At 39.6% G+C, this 18,608-nt stretch overlaps 1 protein-coding gene and 1 long non-coding RNA gene across 9 annotated transcripts; one reads left to right on the top strand and one right to left on the bottom strand.

Moving 5' to 3' along the window:
• Nucleotides 1-3,190: 3,190 nt before the first annotated feature.
• On the top strand, nucleotides 3,191-10,376 carry LOC115689934 (epimerase family protein SDR39U1 homolog, chloroplastic). 8 transcript variants are annotated; one of them, XM_056308682.1, is made up of 13 exons: nucleotides 3,192-3,480; nucleotides 3,583-3,669; nucleotides 4,500-4,575; nucleotides 5,255-5,314; nucleotides 5,637-5,755; nucleotides 6,151-6,195; nucleotides 6,374-6,452; nucleotides 7,416-7,477; nucleotides 8,793-8,895; nucleotides 9,240-9,300; nucleotides 9,606-9,676; nucleotides 9,879-9,976; nucleotides 10,050-10,376. In XM_056308682.1, exons 1-13 carry the CDS (start codon nucleotides 3,403-3,405, stop codon nucleotides 10,149-10,151), a joined length of 1,041 nt encoding a protein of 346 aa, XP_056164657.1. In that variant the 5' UTR covers nucleotides 3,192-3,402; the 3' UTR covers nucleotides 10,152-10,376. The 8 variants fall into 8 exon arrangements, with proteins under 8 accessions (XP_056164660.1, XP_056164661.1, XP_056164657.1 ...); XM_030616131.2 differs by having other exon boundaries at nucleotides 3,196-3,480; nucleotides 3,583-3,636; nucleotides 4,500-4,570; nucleotides 5,250-5,314; nucleotides 9,837-9,976; XM_056308680.1 differs by having other exon boundaries at nucleotides 3,196-3,480; nucleotides 9,837-9,976.
• On the bottom strand, nucleotides 5,037-5,630 carry LOC130137420 (uncharacterized). Its single transcript, XR_008815865.1, has 2 exons — nucleotides 5,375-5,630; nucleotides 5,037-5,343 (listed from the first exon to the last, which is right to left on the bottom strand). It is a non-coding gene; the product is annotated as an uncharacterized LOC130137420 (long non-coding RNA).
• Nucleotides 10,377-18,608: the final 8,232 nt, after the last annotated feature.

The following is an 18,608-nucleotide window of genomic DNA, read 5'->3' as shown; positions in this document are numbered from 1 at the left end:
CCTTATAAAGGCCTCCAAACCGACAGTAGAGATCGTAGCCTGAAGGTTGACTTTAGTTGATATCCAATGTAACTTCGGCAAGGCCGGTCTAGAAAACAAAACACACTTATTCTTCCATTGTCAGCGGACTAGCAGCATATATCGTAGTATCTTGGCACAATGAGGGATTAGGTGCTCTCTAGGAGGATGGAAAGAGGAACTTTAATGGATGATTAGGGCAACAAGGGGGAAAGATTTGGTGGCACGACTCCTCAAGATATCTTTCCTAGCAACCATATATTGCATTTGGGTGGAGTGCAACTACAAACGGTTTCAAAACAAGTCAACTGACATCCATATTATTTTGGATAAGATGCATAAATATGTAAGAGGTAGAGTGAAAATTAGACCATTCTAGACAAATGTTATATTGGCTACAATATGGAGACTTCCTTCCTCCATCTTTTCAAATTATAAGGTCTATTTGTAATGCTGGGAAATGCCCCTAAAATATTATACTTCATTTGCGTTATAATACGTACATTTTACACCAAAAAAAAAGATGCGTTGACAAGTTCCGTTGGGGTACTTATCAAGAAAATTATATATGAAATGACTCAATTTTTAAAGAACTAATTCTACATGATACAAGAAAAGCGAGTACATTGAGATTATTGCTGGGAAAATCATTTACAAAATCCATGAAAAATAAAATGGGATAAGTGTAGCAAAATTCCTAAAACTCGTCGATAATATACAATTTAGTCTTAAAAATTTCAAAAGTATAATCAAATTTCAAAGTTTGTCAAACTGGTGCAATCAAGTCCATTCGGTAGCACTATCTAATTTGATTAAAGGAAAATGCCTATATGACTTTTTATATTACTTTCTTAAGACATGACGCCGATATGAAGCCCACAAAGTGCCACATTAACCAAAAAAATTAAAAGGAAGAAAGGAAAACATTAAAAATATTAAAAAGGGAAATTATTTAGTCAATGAGAAATTATCTCATTGGTGAAACTTCACGAAGTTCCATGATTATCAGCCTAGACTTAATGGCCATAATAAGTCTCCACTTCGGCTTAAAAAATTATCTCCATGATGGAGCTTGACAAAACTCGAGCGGCCATGGCCTAGATCGATGAAACTTGAGCCGCTATGGCCGTGAGTCATAAGAAGCTTGAGTGGCGAGCTCATGGCTAGGGCCGAGCAGGATGAAGTTCAATTGGCCATGGCAGCAAGCTTGAAGAAGCTTGGAAGCTGGAGGGGCCACGACCGAGCTCTACGAAACTCAAGTGACCATGACCATGAGCTCAATGAAACTTGGGCGGCCACAGCTAAGCTCGAGCTACCATTATCGAGCGCCGAGATTTATGAGAATGTTTCTCCGGAGGAAGATAAGAAAAGTCGGGACATTAGACGCTTCACAATCAACGGGGTGGATAGTCAGGTGGTCCTCTCAAAGAACCTATCAATTCCCTTGGACTAAACTAAGCCCACCAGTCACAAGAGATATAAGACGCAATGTTGGTGTGTGATGCTTAGGGTCACGTTTTCGTGGGCTAATATACAAGGAGACTGTGGTCTGCTTGCTTTTTAGCCCGTCGCGACGATGAGCATTGAGTTTGAGTGGTTCCCTGGCGCAGTTCGGGCTCAATGTGGCCCACTATCATATTGGGCCGACTTCGAGCCCGTTGTGCTCCCTTGTGCAGGCCCATCACATGCCAGCCCCTGTCCCTATTTTTTGCCATAACATTGTCACAAGTTAACTGCAGCATACGGAGTCACATGTCCTAGCCAATCTCATTCACCAATTCATTCACGCTAGTCTTCCGCGTCGAAGGGGTAGAAAGAGGATGCACGAGCGTGCGATAGCAAGAATGGCGGGGATGTAGTTGTTCGTCGCTGGGTTCTTTAATAAGTTGGAGAAGAGATGATTTGCACCAACTTTTAGAGGATATTGGTGAAGAATCCGGTATTGATTATACAAGCTTGTGTGGACCGTTGGGTTCTTATCACAATTAGCCGACGGTCACGCATTGTTCATGACCATTGTTGTAGCAGTTCACGATTTTGGATAAGCACTTAGAACTATATCAATGTATAGTACGAAGTGAACCGGTGACTGGAAACTGGAGAACTGAAGCTAAAGTAACCCTAGACGAATGTACTGATAACCTTTCTTGCAGCGTTTCTCTCTCAGCTACAACACTGCCAACCCATCGCTTGCAAATCTCATGCTTCAGCTATAATATTTATCCTACAGTATGCCCAACGCATTGACTGCTACACCTATTCCTCATGACCTTTTTTTGCAGCTTTTCTCCTACAAAACTCGCACCAATAGTCATTAATTATATTACAAAAAATGCTCACAATGGACACATTCAATGCCACAAAACATATAGATCGAAAACCAAGGGCAACCCCTCAAAGCCTTTTGAGCAATTTTCAACAACCATAACAAAGCACCATTTGAAGAGGGAAAATTCATGTCGCTCCAAATTTTGAGAAAAAACAAAAGTCACCTTAATCAACCAAAACTGAATTACGATTCTATAACTTCAGAAGATTAAGTTTCTTATCAAAACAAGAAACACTATTTTCTGCTTGCACATTTATTTTAAAACCCAGACGACAATCTCCATCGACTAACAAATGCAAGAGTGAAAAGAGAATTCTCAAGCAAACTCTCTGTACTATGACTTTGTTATGGAAGAAACTAACGGAAATTCTCATAGTTGCTTTAACTTTCATCTCGCTTGACTTAAAATGAGACAAAAAAAAAGGGGGGGAAATGAAACAAAGAAAAAGGAATTGATTGTTTCGTGGGTCAACCCTAGAATTGACCCTTTTAACCGCTTGGAACCGCAGATTCGATTGCAAAGTATACAGGATAGATTTTAAGTTTCAAAAACTGAAAATCAATCTGGACAAGATAAGTTTCAAGGAAAATTTTGACCGACCCTAGAACCAGTGACCCTAACTTGAACAAATTAAAAATCTAAAAACTAAATAAACATTTCAAAAATTATATTAAATAAATTAAAAATTTAATGATAATATTATATATTGGGTCAAGAGCATAGAGATTAGTCATTTTCCCAATTCAAAATAATGCAGGGAAAAGGGGAAAAAAAAAATAGAGTTTTCCCCGAAAAAATTCGTCTGTCCCCACGGGGAAAACATCGTCAGCGCAAGAGGAAGGAAGAAGAGGACAGGAACTCAAAGCGAGTGACGACGATGGATATAGAGTTCTCGCCAAAAAGCTGTGGCTCCAATTCCACCACGCACGACTCGCGCTCCCATAAACCCATCATCACACCGTTCCTCCATCATCGCCATCCTCAGCTTCTGCACGCCATCGACGTTCACCACCGGAGCTCGACAGAGTCCTGAGGCCGTCGTTGGTCCCTCCCAATGGTGATCGCCGAAGCCGCCGCTTTGACGTGGACCCACTCCGTGTCTCCCTCTCTCCACATTCCTCAGTCCTTCTCTGTGAGTGATGGTCAATCATAAGTTGCGTCCGAGTTGTAATGTATATCACAAGCTTCGTTCGTTCATTGCTTGACCGGACGCCGCTGTTGTTGGGATTGTTAGGTCCGCGGTGCGAGGAGATTCCGAGTGTTCTGTGCCTCCGACCAATCGCAGAAGGTTCCAGTTTCCGAGATTCAGAGTAGAGCAGAGCTTTTCGTTGTTTGCTTCATTAATGGGGTTGTCGTCGCAATGCATGCATTGGTGTTCTTCCCTATTGTGCGAGCTGCAGAGAATGGTTTGTGTTCGTACATTTTGCTTTGTGGGTTGGTATTATAAGGTACGAGAGTGCACCTGTTAATCGACCACGGGGAAGTATCAGTCAAGAGTGGTCTAGTGTTGCCAATGGCCATTTCCTAGTTTCTTTATATCCCAAATGTTTGAATTTGCATTATGCAGGTTGTCTGCGGTCAAAGTAGAACAGCTCATAGGCTTGAGCAAGATTCATCTGTTGTCAATTTGCAGTCGCTAGTATTCCTTGTTCCTTCTTAAATGTTTCCAGTTACTGTATTTTAATCATCTGAAAGTCATTGAGACTGACTCTATCTTCATGTTGTATGCTTTCTTGATTTTTTGAACTTACATTCTTCATTCCTTTTTCTTTTTGGCTTTGAGGCTTTCCAAGTTTTTCTTGCTATATGATTGGGGAAGTTTTGGTCCTTAGCAAGACCTGAAAAGGCTACAACCCAATACCTGGGGTAGTAAAAACCAAAAGGGGCCCTCTCTCCATGGAAGAAAAAGATATGGAGGGAATTAGGAGCACAGGGCCTGCGGGCACGTCCTTTCCAATTTTCTGTGCTATATGATTGGGGAAGTTCAAGTAGTTGCCTGGTCTCGTACGAGAAAGTGTACATCAATTAAAAAAATTTGGATTTATCACTCCTGTTATAAGGTTTTGCATATTTTTGTCAGAATAGTACGTCTTGTAGTTATGGTGTGACATCTTTTATGTATCTTCATTCACTCTTTTCATGATGCTGCAGGAAAATGAGATGATTGTCTCGATAACAGGAGCTACAGGCTTTGTTGGTAGGAGGCTAGTGCAGAAATTGCGCAAAGGTCATGGTCACTACTTTCTATTCATACTGATGTACTGGATATTATGCATGCACTGAGTTTCTGGTTCTTTTCATTTGGTACAGAAATAAGTTTCTGATTCTTTATTCATGTGTGTTTTCATCTTCTTCAATTTGTTTTGCATTACATAGTTGAACGATCCGTTAGATATTTGTTCGCAAAGTTCTCAGTTGCCACTTAGTTTCACTCTTAGTTTTTGTCCATCTTCTTTAATGCTACTTGCAGCAGTATATATGTCCAAGAGTTCTTCATGGACAATTTGCAATGACATGCTCAGACCACTCACCAGTCGCACACCATAATGTGCATGCCAGCACCTCCACCTTCTTACGATGCATGCCACCAAGGATTTGAGTTTATTCACGCCTTCATGTCCATCATCGAGCACATAGCAATGTGGAACCTTATGGACTTATTGAAGTATTGTTTGGTTCATTCTCTTCATATGCTCCCACCAACAAGCATGTGTTTAAGAATAAATTGTCTCAAGTGCTTTGATATTCCTTGTCCTAGATTATTGTGAAATAATTGATCTATTAATGAAGTATATTGAACAAGCTCATTCTGCCTCTCCCATCTAATTAGGGACCTTGAATACATGAATGATTGCTGTTTTGGCTAGAAATGTTAAACAGGGATCTGAATGTGTTCTGTCTTGCAGACAATCATACTGTGCATGTTTTGACTCGTTCTAGATCAAGAGCAGAGTTAATATTTCCAGGTAAGAAGGTAATGACTACTTTTAGATACCTTTTGTTTTTGGTCGACTACTTTTAGGTACCTTTACGAGTTTCATAATTTCTGGAACGCACATAAAAATTTTCATACGATCTGCTGGAATTGTATAACAATATTGCATTGCTTATGCATATTCGTTCACATATGTGCACAGATTTACTCTTCTTGAATTACAGATATTGTTTTTTTGGCCTATATTTACCTGTGCGTAATTTCTTCATGTATATAATAGTTTCAGCTGCATGTTGCCACATGAAATGCTAAATATGTCTACTCTGACCTTCATTACTTCCTGGCAAACATAGTGAAAGATTATCCTGGACTAATAGTTGCGGAGGAGCCAAAGTGGAAAGACTGCATCCAAATGTCAAATGCTGTTGTCAATCTTGCCGGAATGCCAATTAGTACGAGGTGGTCATCTGAGGTCAGTATGATAATGGAATTTATTATTCTTGTCAAATATTACCTTCCAAGAAGCTGTGTTGGCTAATCATGAAAGAAAGTGAACTGTATTATTACTATGTTTCTATTACATTGAGAATGATCTTCTTAGTTTCAGATCGTATGATCTGTTAGATATGTCATTTCTGTGTGTCTAAGTTATTATAAACATCATCAGAAACTAATTTGCAAAAGGGAACATGATTAAGACAAGGATTTACCTATCCGTAGAGAATATAAGAAAAGGGAATGGTACTTGAAGCATAGGTACTGTATCTCATGGTTTTTGACACCTGTCTTCCTTCAGTTAGTCATGCCACTACATGAAAAGGTGTATCTGCATGTCAGGCATGTTGTGATTTTCAAGATTTTTTGCAGATAAAAAAAGAGATAAAAGACAGCAGAATTAGGGTTACCTCAAAGGTCAGAAAACATTTCTCCTTTTTCCATCAGTATATTCTGTAGACTCTTTTGAGCTATGACGACATGACATGATGTCATGATTCATATTTCACATAGAATGAAGTTACTAATCCAAAGAGGAATAACATTATCAGATTATGTTTCTTGGTTGTTCACATAATTGTTTCAATGACTCAAGGTTGTAGATTACATAAATGCATCCCCAGAAGAAAATCGGCCTACTGTTTTGGTCAGCGCAACTGCTGTTGGTTACTACGGTCTCTTTCTGATCCCATTTCTACTGTTCTTCTGGTGACTGCTACGCTAAACATAGCATGATAGCACTCATTTACTGTGCATGTGTTTTGTCAAAAAGCTGTATGAGGTGCTAGCCTAACATGTTATCACACAATACCATATGGAGACTTCAGAGCAAAATCAAATGAATGTGCCACTGTATTGCCTTTTGGCTTTTCCCCTTTTCCTTTTGGGCTTTGGGTTTTTTTTTTTTTTTTTTGGGGGGGGAAGGGGGGGGGGGGGGGGGGGGGGATGTGGAATTGTTGGTGTTATGGAATAAATGTGTGCAGTGTAATTTATTTTTGTTTTAGGCTGGAGAGAAATCTAAACATTAATTATGTTGTTGTGGCTCGACAGCTAAATGTCTCATTGTAAAATCAAGGCAATTGTCTAGAGATACTTTTTTCAACGGTAGTTTATTACTGTGTGAATCAATATTAGTGTAGCCTGGGACCATGCATCCCTAGACATGCATTTTGTCACAGCATTGTGATTATATTTGGAGGGATTATACTTCTATATGCTTCATGAATGGTAAACTTGCATAATGGTTGACTTTTGCAAATGAAAATCTAATAAAGTAGCAAAGTGTTAACGCATTGAATTACCTGAGTCATATGTTGCTACTGTTCGAGTTTTTCTGCCATTGAATGAAAGGGAGTGAATCCCTTAACCGCTGAAAGAATCCTATATCTTTGTATAAGGAGGAAAACAAGTTTAGGAAGAAGATCCTTTCAATAATTAGTCACCAGTTGTGTTGACTTCATCCTTTGAGTAATCGTGATAGAGATGTGGGCATGATAGTTCCGACAATCTACTCTTTACTTCTTAAATTGCCTTTACTCTCTGGTGTTTAATTTGCACTTCTCTGATTACAAATGGATACTCTTGACGCTTCACATGAACCTAATCATATGTTTGATTTTTTCCTTCTAAATCTTCAGGCACCAGTGAAACACAAGTGTTCAATGAGCGTAGTCCATCGGGAAATGATTACTTGGCTGAGGTTGGTCATTCAATCGTATTATATTCTTATTCTCATCTTGCTTCGAATGAAGTCAAGAATTTTTATGGGAAACATGTACAAACTTCATAATTCTTTTACTCTTCATCATGTTAACACTGACATTATTGCCTTAAGTTCTTGCTTCAGATTTACAATTTGGAATTGCAAAACACGAATAGGTTCTAATTAGCCATACTCCTACTATATTGCAAGCACATCCTCTGACTACTCAAAAGAAACAAGAACAAATAGTGATGCTGCCTTGAAAGTTTGTTCACAATGGTTACATGCAGGACTCAGATAGTAGCATCTTTGCATTATATATTCCCTTTTTTAAACATCTTTCATCGTCCCTACCCTGTTCCTGTCCATTCATTTAGTTTAAATTTTGATTTATCAGCGATTCAGTGATAACTAAGCCTCTAGAAAGATGAATTCCCTGCCTTGTTACTATGGTTCCAAAATTTGTGACTCTGGGAATTAAGTAACGGTTTTTACCCCGATGAGCTTTTGTAGATGGAACTAAAATTGACTTCCATAGATTTGCAACCTTCCTCTGGTTAGAGTCAGTAATAATATGAAAGGGACACTCCTGTTTGATTGTAGTACTAGTGAAATCAAACCATTGAGGCATTCTCATCAGGTCAGTCTCTCAAACCATCAATCCTGATATTCTATGTCAATAATATGCATTTAATGCCTTGTGCATTGGAATGCCCTTTTATTTGTTCGGCATGTCCTGCAATGTGAAGCTATATTGCAATGTGCCATTCTTGGTTAGTACAAAAAAGCTGCGCTTGGCAAGTCATGAAATGTTCAGACCTTGTCACATTTTCCTTTGCAGGCGTTAGCTAGATAATGCGTGCATGCGTGCGCGTGCGCGTGTGCTGCTTTAAGTTCAACTATGGGCTTATAGAGGATTGATGCATGTCCATTCTTGTGATAACACATGGCATGAAATTAGCTTTTTATTTGTTTTTTATTTTCACACTTATGAGAAATAGTTTCGACCAAAAAAAAAACACTTATGAGATATAGTAATCTAAGAAAATCAAAATAGATATATAATCTGATGAAAGGATTAGAAGTCTTGTGTGACCATTGAAATGATTGAACACAATTATGCTTTCTTTCGCAGCTTCTAACACTATCTTAAATGCAGATGGTTTTTGTTCTTCTGTTGTTAGAGAGGATGTTAAATTAATGTTTGTCTTTTTGAGAAGATATGCAAAGAGAAGTTCACGTTAGTTTTTTTCTGCTATGCACAATAATCAAGTCTAGCAAGTGCTTTATCTACTGAAGCATTTTTGTGCAGGTCTGTAGAGAATGGGAGGCAACGGCTCTCAAAGTGAACAAGGATGTCAGGGTTGCCCTTATCCGTATAGGTGTTGTTCTTGGTAAAGATGGCGGTGCTTTAGGTATAATGTGCTTTCTATCTGCTTTCTGACTTGCTAGCCATCTGCCTGATTTTCCTTTTGATAGTTTCATTCTTAAAGGGTGATGACTTTTTTTGTTCCTTGGTCTTCTATTGACTATATTTTAAAAAAACCCCCACCAATTGGGCTGATTCAATGAGACAGGGATAATAACAGCAGAAGTACTAAAACTTGTATTGGTTCGGCACTTTAGTTCTAAAAAATTTTTTGGGCATTTAACTTCTTAAAATTATACACTTTATGCATTTAAGGACTTCCGTGAGGTCCGTTTGTTTTTTGTGGAACGATTGTTAAGTTGCTTGCTTCTGTTTGTGATACCCCTGCAGCTAAAATGGTCCCTCTCTTCATGATGTTTGCTGGTGGACCATTGGGCTCTGGTCAACAATGGTACTGATTTCTGAATATTTTACCCTATATTACTTCCTACTTCCAGACATAGTTTTCATCTAGGATCATTGCTCCTGTCCTGCTCTGTAAAGCAAGAAGCATGGAGAAATAGTAGCATCTGATTAATTCCAATGGTTTTATCATGTATACCTGAGCTTTGTGGTTCCTTTAACTATTTACTGTTTTGTTGTATCTTTGTGGCTTTATGTAATTGAAATGCGGCTTACTTTTTTTTTTTTTTTGGTAAGGTTGAAATGCGGCTTACATGATTGTTTGAGAAACCAATAATTTGTATCATTGTGTAGGTTTTCATGGATTCACGTAGATGACTTAGTAAACCTGATATACGAAGCTCTAATCAATCCATCTTACAAAGGTGAAGCTTTGAAGTTTGAACTGCCGATTAATTACTGCACCTACTTAGCATTATTAGTTCAGCTAGCAGACAGTTCGTAGGGATGACCTTTGATCACATATAAAACTTAAAAGCAGTACACCTTTTTCTCTATTTTTGCTAAGATAGCGAGGTTTAACAGGAGTTATTAATGGGACTGCGCCGAATCCGGTACGCTTGACAGAGTTGTGTCGACAGCTGGGAGATGTATTAGGCCGGCCCTCTTGGTTGCCCGTACCAGATTTTGCCCTCAAAGTGGTGCTCGGAGAAGGTGCTTGTGTGGTGAGGACTTCTCCCCTGTATTTCATTGCATTCTTCTCTCTTCGCAGTTAATTGAGGCCAATTTTCGCCACAGGTTTTGGACGGACAAAAGGTGGTCCCTGCTAAGGCCACGGAACTGGGGTTCCCATTCAAGTACCCCTATGTGAAAGATGCACTAAAAGCCATCCTTTTATGATGGAAGAAAACATGATGATGAATGAGGCAACATTCGCGTTATTCTTTATTCTTTGAACTGCTTTGATCTCAGTGGTAGTTTAGGAATAGACCCAAGTTCACTTATCCTAGGAAGACATTGACGCACTGGATGTGACCTGGTTATTAAGTAGTTTTACATCTGTTAGTGATGGCATTTTGGGACTACACAATCAACACGTTCCTTCAGTCCCCACTTTCAGATCAATTTGACGAGTACTCTCTCTCTCTCTCTCTCTCTCTCTCTCTCTCTCTCTCTCTCTCTCTCTCTCTCTCTCTCTCTCTCTCTCTCTCTCTCTCTCTCTCCGCATAGAACGTGGAACAAAAGGACTAGGTCCAGAATTAGAAGACAGGATCACATATAACAGATTTGGGAGCAAAACCAAAATGTTATTTCCCTAGAACGGGCGACGGTTGGCCACATTTGCACGTAATAACATTTCTTTAGCGCTCGCGAGGTTCATTCGGAGTTCACCTGTTTAGGCTTAGCACCAACCAAAATATAATTTCCCTAGAACGGGATGACTGTTTAGGCTTAGCACCAACTAAAAAATAATTTCCCTAGAACGGGATGACGGCGGCATACGCACGTAACAGCATTGTAGGTGCTTGTTACATTCATTCCAAGTTCAACTGCTTAGGCTGCCTAGATGGCAATAGCATATTTCCCTATGATGCGGGAGCTAATGTGGGAGCATCAGAACTTAAATCTTCCAATGAGGACATTAATATCCCAACTCAAGCTTTACCAATCAATCAAGCCAACTTGTCAATCATGGAAACACATAGCAAATTCGTCCTTAACTTGGTCCAATGGGTCCAGGGCACTAAAGATAGCATTTGCTGATAGTTGGTGGCTCAAATGCAAGGTTGAAGAGGCAATACAATAATATGTTCCCCTTGTTTAGTGTGTCTTCTAGTGTCTTTAATGCTTTAGTGTGCTTAATTTGTCTTCTTACATTAAAGAGGTAAGGTTAGAATGTTAGAGTCTTTATTGCAAGTTTGAAAAAATAAGAGCTAACCTTCATAGGCTGAAGTGTAAGAAGGTAGAGTGTGCTTAAATTATCTTCTTGCCTTTAATGAAAGGTTAGAATGTCAAAGAGTCTTTATTGCAAGTTTGAAAAAGTGGGAGCTAGCCTTTATTAATAGGTTGAAATGTCAGCATATAGAATGTGCTGGTATTTATTATAAGAGTATTAGGATGTGTTTGGCAACCATTCTGTTCCCAAAAACTGATTCTACTCAGAAATGATTCTTTTTTATTCCGTGCCCAAGAATAATTTTTAAAGATTGAAGGCATTTGGTAACTACTCAAAATTTATATTCTTGGAATAGAGAAAGAACAGAAATAAGTTTGGTAACTACACAAAATTTCTTTTTATTAATAATATTTTAAATTTTTAAATATTTCTTTCTTCTTTTTTTTCTTTTTTTTTCTTCCCCTTCTCCTTCCTTGGCCATGGCCAGGTCGCTGGCGCCGGCGATCGGCCACAGGCCAGGGCCGGCGAGGGCATGGCGGCCCCCGCCGGCCACAGGTGAGGGCCGCCCTTGCCGGCTCTAACGAGGCCTAGACCCTCATTGCCTGGGCGAAGGCCGCCCTCACTAGATCCTCGCCACCGCCCTCACCAGATCCAGCGAGGGCGGCTCACGGCCTAGGCGACGGCGGCTAGCGGCCTGGGCGAGGGTCCGCCCTTGCCGGATTTGGCGAAGGCATCGCAGCCCTGGCCTGTGGCCGGTAGCCGGTGGCCGGCGATCGGCCACAGGCCAAGAAGAAGGAAAAAAATTTTCTTTTCCATTTTTGATTCTTGTTCTTAGAATCAAGAAGTTGCTTGTTGATTTTGTTCCAAAACTGATTCTGAGAACAAATTTTTGCAAATTTGTGCCTGGAAACAAAAAATTTACCAAACGGATTTCTATTCCAAAACTGATTCTGTGAACAAAAAAATAGAAATAGTTACCGTTTGGCCGGTTGTTAAACGCACCCTTAGTACAATGTCTTAGTTTGGCTATAAATAAAGATGTAATTTCGTGTAGAAGGCAGACTTGATTTGCATTGTATGAGAATTCCTCTTGAAGTGAGTTATTTCCTTCAAAATTCGGTTCTTTATCCATATCTATGGTGGTGAGCCTTTAAGTTCTTTATCCTTGACTGGTGGATTGTTCCTTTAGGCCTTGGTGGTGAGCTTTATATATCCCAACTTCATTTTGGTTCGTAACACACTCCATTCATCCACATTCCACAATTCCAGCAAGTTCCCATTCTAGTAGGAAACAAACACCCAATCCATCTTACACTTTCCATCAAACATTCATCCATACACACTTTCCTTGTAGTTCCACTGCAAAAACGAATTTCCTTTCATTTCCATTCTCACCACGCATCACCCTAGGACAGGAATTGTACACTAACGAGAGCATATTATGGGACTTATATATTCCCGACTTTTCGAGTTCATAAAGACACCAGAGCCATAAATGGGCTGCATCTTGACAAATCTCGATCATCTAAAGTGATGCGGGGGCAATCAACCTAAGTCTATTGATAAAATCGACATCATCGATGCTCATTCAATCTAAGGTAGACATCGGTCATAGTCTGCTTCGATGGATCATCGATAAGGAGGCTATCAATTAAAGAAGTTGTCGATTCTTCTTTAGCCGCTCGAACATTCAATATCATTTCACCAAGATTAATACTAATTTCAATGTGGAATGATAGCATATCGATGGGAGGTTGTTCCAAGCAATTTCCTATGACAATCGATGATTTATTGAGGTGCATATCCTCTGGTCAAGGCAGGAGCACGAATTTTGGGAGATAAAATGCAAAGCTCAAGATTTCAAGTCTCCATGTGCCATCAATGCATTTCTAAGTTCCTAGGTCTTAATTGTCTTGTGAGTCTCAAGAGTCAAAGTCCTTAGTTCCTAGGTATTTAATGCTTTCTAGATCCTAAGTTCTTAAATGGTTGGGTAATTCTCATGTCTTTGAATGTTTGGTTATTTCTTATTCATAGTTCCCTTATAAATAGAGAAGGGTCCTCCATTGTAATTCAGATGATTTTGAATGAGAATACAAAGAGATTTTCCTCTGCTTGAGCGATTATTTTTGGAAAGTGGATAACTCCTTATTCTTGTTTCTTTATCCTTGGAGAGTGGATAACTCTTCGGTGATGAACCAAGAAGCACTTTATCCTCGACTGGTGGTTTACCTTTAGGCCCTAGTGGTGAGCTTCTCTTATCCAGAAATCCTTTAACCTTGGCCGGTGGCTTGTCCTTTAAGCCTCGGTGGTGAACTTCGTCGATCGCGATCTTCATTCTCGATTGGTTGCTCGTCCTTTATACATTGGTATCGATCGTAACCTATCCTTTGCTTTCCTTTTACCCTTCGATAACTATTCCGGAAGCACACTCCCATCCATACACATAATCCCCAAAACCCCATTTTCGGAATCACTCGCCCACGCATGCATCAAGTTGGTATCAGAGCTTAAGGTTGAACTCATTTGAGTGATTCCTTTTGTTGAATTCATTTTCAACATGGATGAACCAATTCCGAGAGGTTTGACCTTGGAGCAGGCACACAACGAAAGGCGAGACCGCGCTATTCAAAATCTCCAACAACAAATGGAGAGAGTCCTTAACCTTTTTGAAGATCCGACAAGACAAGGACAACCAGCAAGGCGTCCTAATGATCGACATCAATGCAACGATTCAGATTCTCATTGAAGCTCTAGTGACAAATCCGATTCCATTGGAGGTAACTCTAGTGATTCACAATACCAAGTCCAGAAAAGAAGAGGGAGGCATAAGGAGGATAATCGTGAAATAAAAGCGGAGGCACCTGAATTTGAGGGTAGTCTCAATCCTGATGACTTTGTCGATTGTCTACATGCAATCGATAGAGTTTGTAACTTCAAGTCCTACTCTGATGAGAAGAGATGCAAGGTTGTTGTGTTGAAACTAACAAAATATGCTTCTCTTTGGTGAGAGAATCTAAAGCATCAGTGACTCAAGGAAGGAAAAAGCCGAATCAAGTCTTGGGATAAACTCAAGAAGTTGATGAAGAAGAGATTCTTGGCCAACAACTATAAACAAGACTTGTTCCTCAAGCTGAATTCCCTAAAACAACAAGGGGTGAGCATTGAAGAATACATCTGAGAGTTTGAACAACTCAAGATGAGGTGTGAAGTTCCAGAAGTCCCGGAGCAAATTATCGCTTGATTCCTCGGTGGAATGAATCGGGAAATTGCTGATTTGGTTGAACTTCAACCTTATTGATCCTTTGAAGATGTATGTAAGTTGTCGATAAAGGTAGAAAAGCAAATAAAGAGCAACAAGAGGCTTTCTTCCGGAACCTCGACAAAAGGAACATCCTACTTTAAGGGTGCTTCCTCGAGCAAGACCGAGAGTACGTCAACAAAAGATAAAGGCAAAGAAAAGTTTGTGGAACCTTCCAGAGAATTTCACAAGAAACCTGATGGCGATGCAAGGAATTTAAGTGCCAAGGCTATGGGCATTTACAAGCTAATTGTCCTAATCGGAGAGTTATGACTCTTCAAGATATCGAGAAGATCGATTTGAAACTTCAAGAGGCTGAAATTGATCCTGTCTAGAATGACTCCGAATCCGAAGAAAAAGAGCAGATTGTAGAAAAGGCTAATGATGGCGAGTTATTGGTTATTCGAAGAACATTCCATTCTGCAATTTCTCCTGAGGAGAATGAGCAAAGGGAGAACATCTTCCACACTCGTTGCATTATTAACGGGAAGGTGTGTGCGGTAATTATTGATGGCGGGAGTTGCACCAACATCGCATCGACAACCTTGATCAACAAACTGAAGCTTCCAACATCTAAGCATCCTGAACAGTACAAGCTCCAATGGCTGAGTAAGGAAAGCGATATTAAAGTAACTAAGCAAGCCTTGATTTCGTTTTCAATCAAGAAGAATTACCAAGACCAAGTTCTATGTGATGTTATTCCTATGGATGCATGTCATATATTGTTGGGTAGACCTTAGCAATATGATAGGAAGGCTGTTCATGACGGGTGTAAAAACACATACTCATTTGACAAGGAACGAAAATGCGTTACCCTTTTACCATTGAATCCAGTCATGACCCACAAAAATCAACCCGGGGAGGGAAATACTACTAAGGAAAGCCTATTCTTGAGTGAAACACGGGTCGAGAGAGCCATTAGCAAACAAAAAAATGTATTTGTTTTGCTTATGGTTGAGAAAAAGAGTGAGATAGAGGGACCCATACATCCAAAAATACATTCCTTGTTCAAAAAACTTGCATATGTGTTCCCGGAGGAATTGCCACCTGAATTACCTCCCATAAGAGGTATCGAACATCACATCGATTTGCTTCCCGGTGCTTCTCTACCAAACAAAGTGGCATATCAATGCAATCCGGAGGAAACAAAGGATTTGAACTTATCGACAAAGGATATGTCCGAAAAAGCATGAGCCAATGTTCCGTTATGGCTCTACTCATGCCCAAGAAGGATGGTTCGTTCAGAATATGTGTTGATAGCCGAGCCATCAACAACATTACCATCAAGTATAGGTACCCCATACCTAGACTCGATGATATGCTTGATGAATTATATGGTTCCACTGTGTTTTCAAAAATAAATTTGTTAAGTGGTTATCATCATATTAGAATGCAAGAAGGAGATTAGTGGAAGACGGCCTTTAAAACTAAGGGTGGACTTTATGAGTGGTTGGTTATGTCATTCGGATTATCTAATGCTCCGAGTACCTTCATGAGACTTATGAACGAGGTTCTTCGTTCCTATATTGGTCGATTTGTTGTTATATATTTCGACGATATCCTTGTTTATAGCAGGAATGAAGAGGAACATCAATCTCATTTGAAGCAAGTCTTTGAAGTCTTGAGAGAACAAAAACTCTATGCTAAAATGGAGAAATGCCAATTCTTCTCTTCAAGCATCGTATTCCTTGGATATGTTGTGTCCAAAGATGGAATCTCCGTCGATCAATCCAAGGTGGAAGCCATGAAAACATGGCCGGATCCAAAGTCCATTTCTGATGTAAGAAGTTTTCATGGACTTGTTTCATTATATCGGAGATTTGTGAAGAATTTCAGCACAATCATGGCTCCTATCACCGAATGCATGAAGAAGGGTTCTTTTGAATGGACAAAGACTGCTCACAACACTTTTGAAATGATCAAACAGAAACTTTGTGAGTCCCCTATTCTTGCCCTTCCTGATTTCGATAAACTATTTGAAGTTGAGTGTGATGCAAGCGGAGTTGGCATTGGGGCTGTTTTTATCCAAGAACAAAAGGCTTTGGCGTATTTCAGTAAGAAGTTGATAGATTCAAAGAAGAATTATTCAACTTATGATAAAGAATTCCATGCTCTTGTTAGAGCTCTTGATCATTGGAGTCATTACTTGAGGCCAAAACAGTTTATTCTTCATTTTGATCATGAGACTCTCAAGTTTATTAGCGACCAACGCAAACTCAACTCGAGACATGTCAAATGGGTAGAATTTCTTCAATCCTTTTCTTTTGTCTCAAAATATAAACCGGGCCACACAAATATTGTAGCGGATGCTTTATCAATGAGATATTCTACGCTTGCTGTTTTGGATTCTAGGATGCTTGGTTTTCAATCAATGAAGGATCTATATTCTGAAGACCCGGAATTCTTTTCCATCATCGATGAATGTAAAAAGGGAGTTCAAGGCATTTATTCTATCTAGGATGGATTTCTTTTCAAAGGAAATCGATTATGTGTGCCAAAGAGTTCCTTTAGAGAGTTATTGATTCGTGAAGTGCATGGTGGAGGTTTGGCTTATCACTTCGGTGTAAACAAAACTCTTAAGGTTCTTTAAGAGCATTTCTATTGGCCAAAGATGAATAGAGACGTGCATGCTATCATCTCGAGGGGTACAACTTGTCAAATAGCCAAAAGTCATTTCCATCAAAGGTTGTACACTCCTCTTCCAGTTCCATTACAGCCATGGGAGGAGGTGAGTATGGACTTTATTGTCGCTCTTCCAAGAACTCAAAGGGGAAAAGATGCCATTATGATGGTCGTTGATCGGTTTTCTAAGATGGCTCATTTTGTTCTATGTCATAAAACGGATGATGCCTCTTATGTGGCTGAACTATATTTCAAGGGGATCATTTGCCTTCATGGAGTACCGAAGACCATCATGTCGGATCGAGACTCTAAATTCTTGAGTTATTTCTGGAAGACTATGGATAATGCTAAGTACGGGGCTCTTATTCAGCACCACTTGTCATCCTCAAACCGATGGCCAAACTGAGGTAACCAATCGTACCCTCACTACTCTTCTTCGAGGAATGGTTAGTAAATCCTTGAAAGATTGGGATTTGAAACTTGCACTTGCTTAGTTTGCTTATAATTGATCACCAAGTTACACCACTGGTCGATCACCTTTTGAAGTTGTATATGGAATTAATCCTCTCACACCGATCAATTTGATTCCAATTCCATTAATGGCAAAGAACGAGCTAAATCGATGAAAAAGTTCCATGAGCAGATTCAATCCAAAATCGAAAAGGCTAATGAGTCTTATAAGAAGAAAGCTAATCAGCATCGGAAGAAGGCTCATTTCCAACCGGGTGATCTTGTGTGGTTGCATTTGAGGAAAGAAAGGTTTCCATCTCGTCGAAAGAACAAGCTCATGCTTAGAGCCGATGGTCCATTCAAAGCTCTTGCAAGAATTGGTGATAGCGCATACAAGATTGATCTTCCTAGAGATTTCAGTGTTTTAGCAACTTTCAATGTGGGAGACCTTTCTCCTTATTTGGAAGATGAAGATTTCTAAGATTTGAGGACAAATCTCAAACAACCTAGGGAGAATGATGTTGGAGCAATCAACCTAAGTCCATCGATAAAATCGACACCATCGATGCTCATTCAACCTATGGTAGACATCGGTCGTAATCTGCTTCGATGGATCATCGATAAGGAGGCTATCAATTAAAGAAGTTGTCAATTCTTCTTTAGCCGCTCGAATATTCAATATCATTTCACCAAGATTAATACTAATTTCAATGTGGAATGATAGCATATCGATGGGAGGTTGTTCCAAGCAATTTCCTATGACATACGCTGATTTATTGAGGTGCATATCCTCTGGTCAAGGCAGGAGCACGAATTTTGGGAGATAAATTTCAAGGCTCAAGATTTCAAGTCTCCGTGTGTCATATATGCATTTCTAAGTTCCTAGGTCTTAATTATCTTGTGAGTCTCAAGAGTCAAAATCCTTAGTTCCTAGGTATTTAATATTTTCTAGTTCTTAAGTCCTTAAATGGTTGGATAATTCCCATGTCTTTGAATGTTTGGTTATTTCTTATGCCATAGTTCCCTTATAAATAAAGGAGAGTCCGCCATTGTAATTCAGATGATTTTGAATGAGAATACAAAGAGATTT

This window comes from Syzygium oleosum, unplaced genomic scaffold (assembly GCF_021117445.2).
Source record: "Syzygium oleosum isolate NSW1041296 unplaced genomic scaffold, Sole_v2.1 Sole_v2.02, whole genome shotgun sequence".
NCBI classification, from domain to species: Eukaryota; Viridiplantae; Streptophyta; class Magnoliopsida; order Myrtales; family Myrtaceae; genus Syzygium; species Syzygium oleosum.
This window is presented reverse-complemented; position numbering and strand designations above follow the sequence as displayed.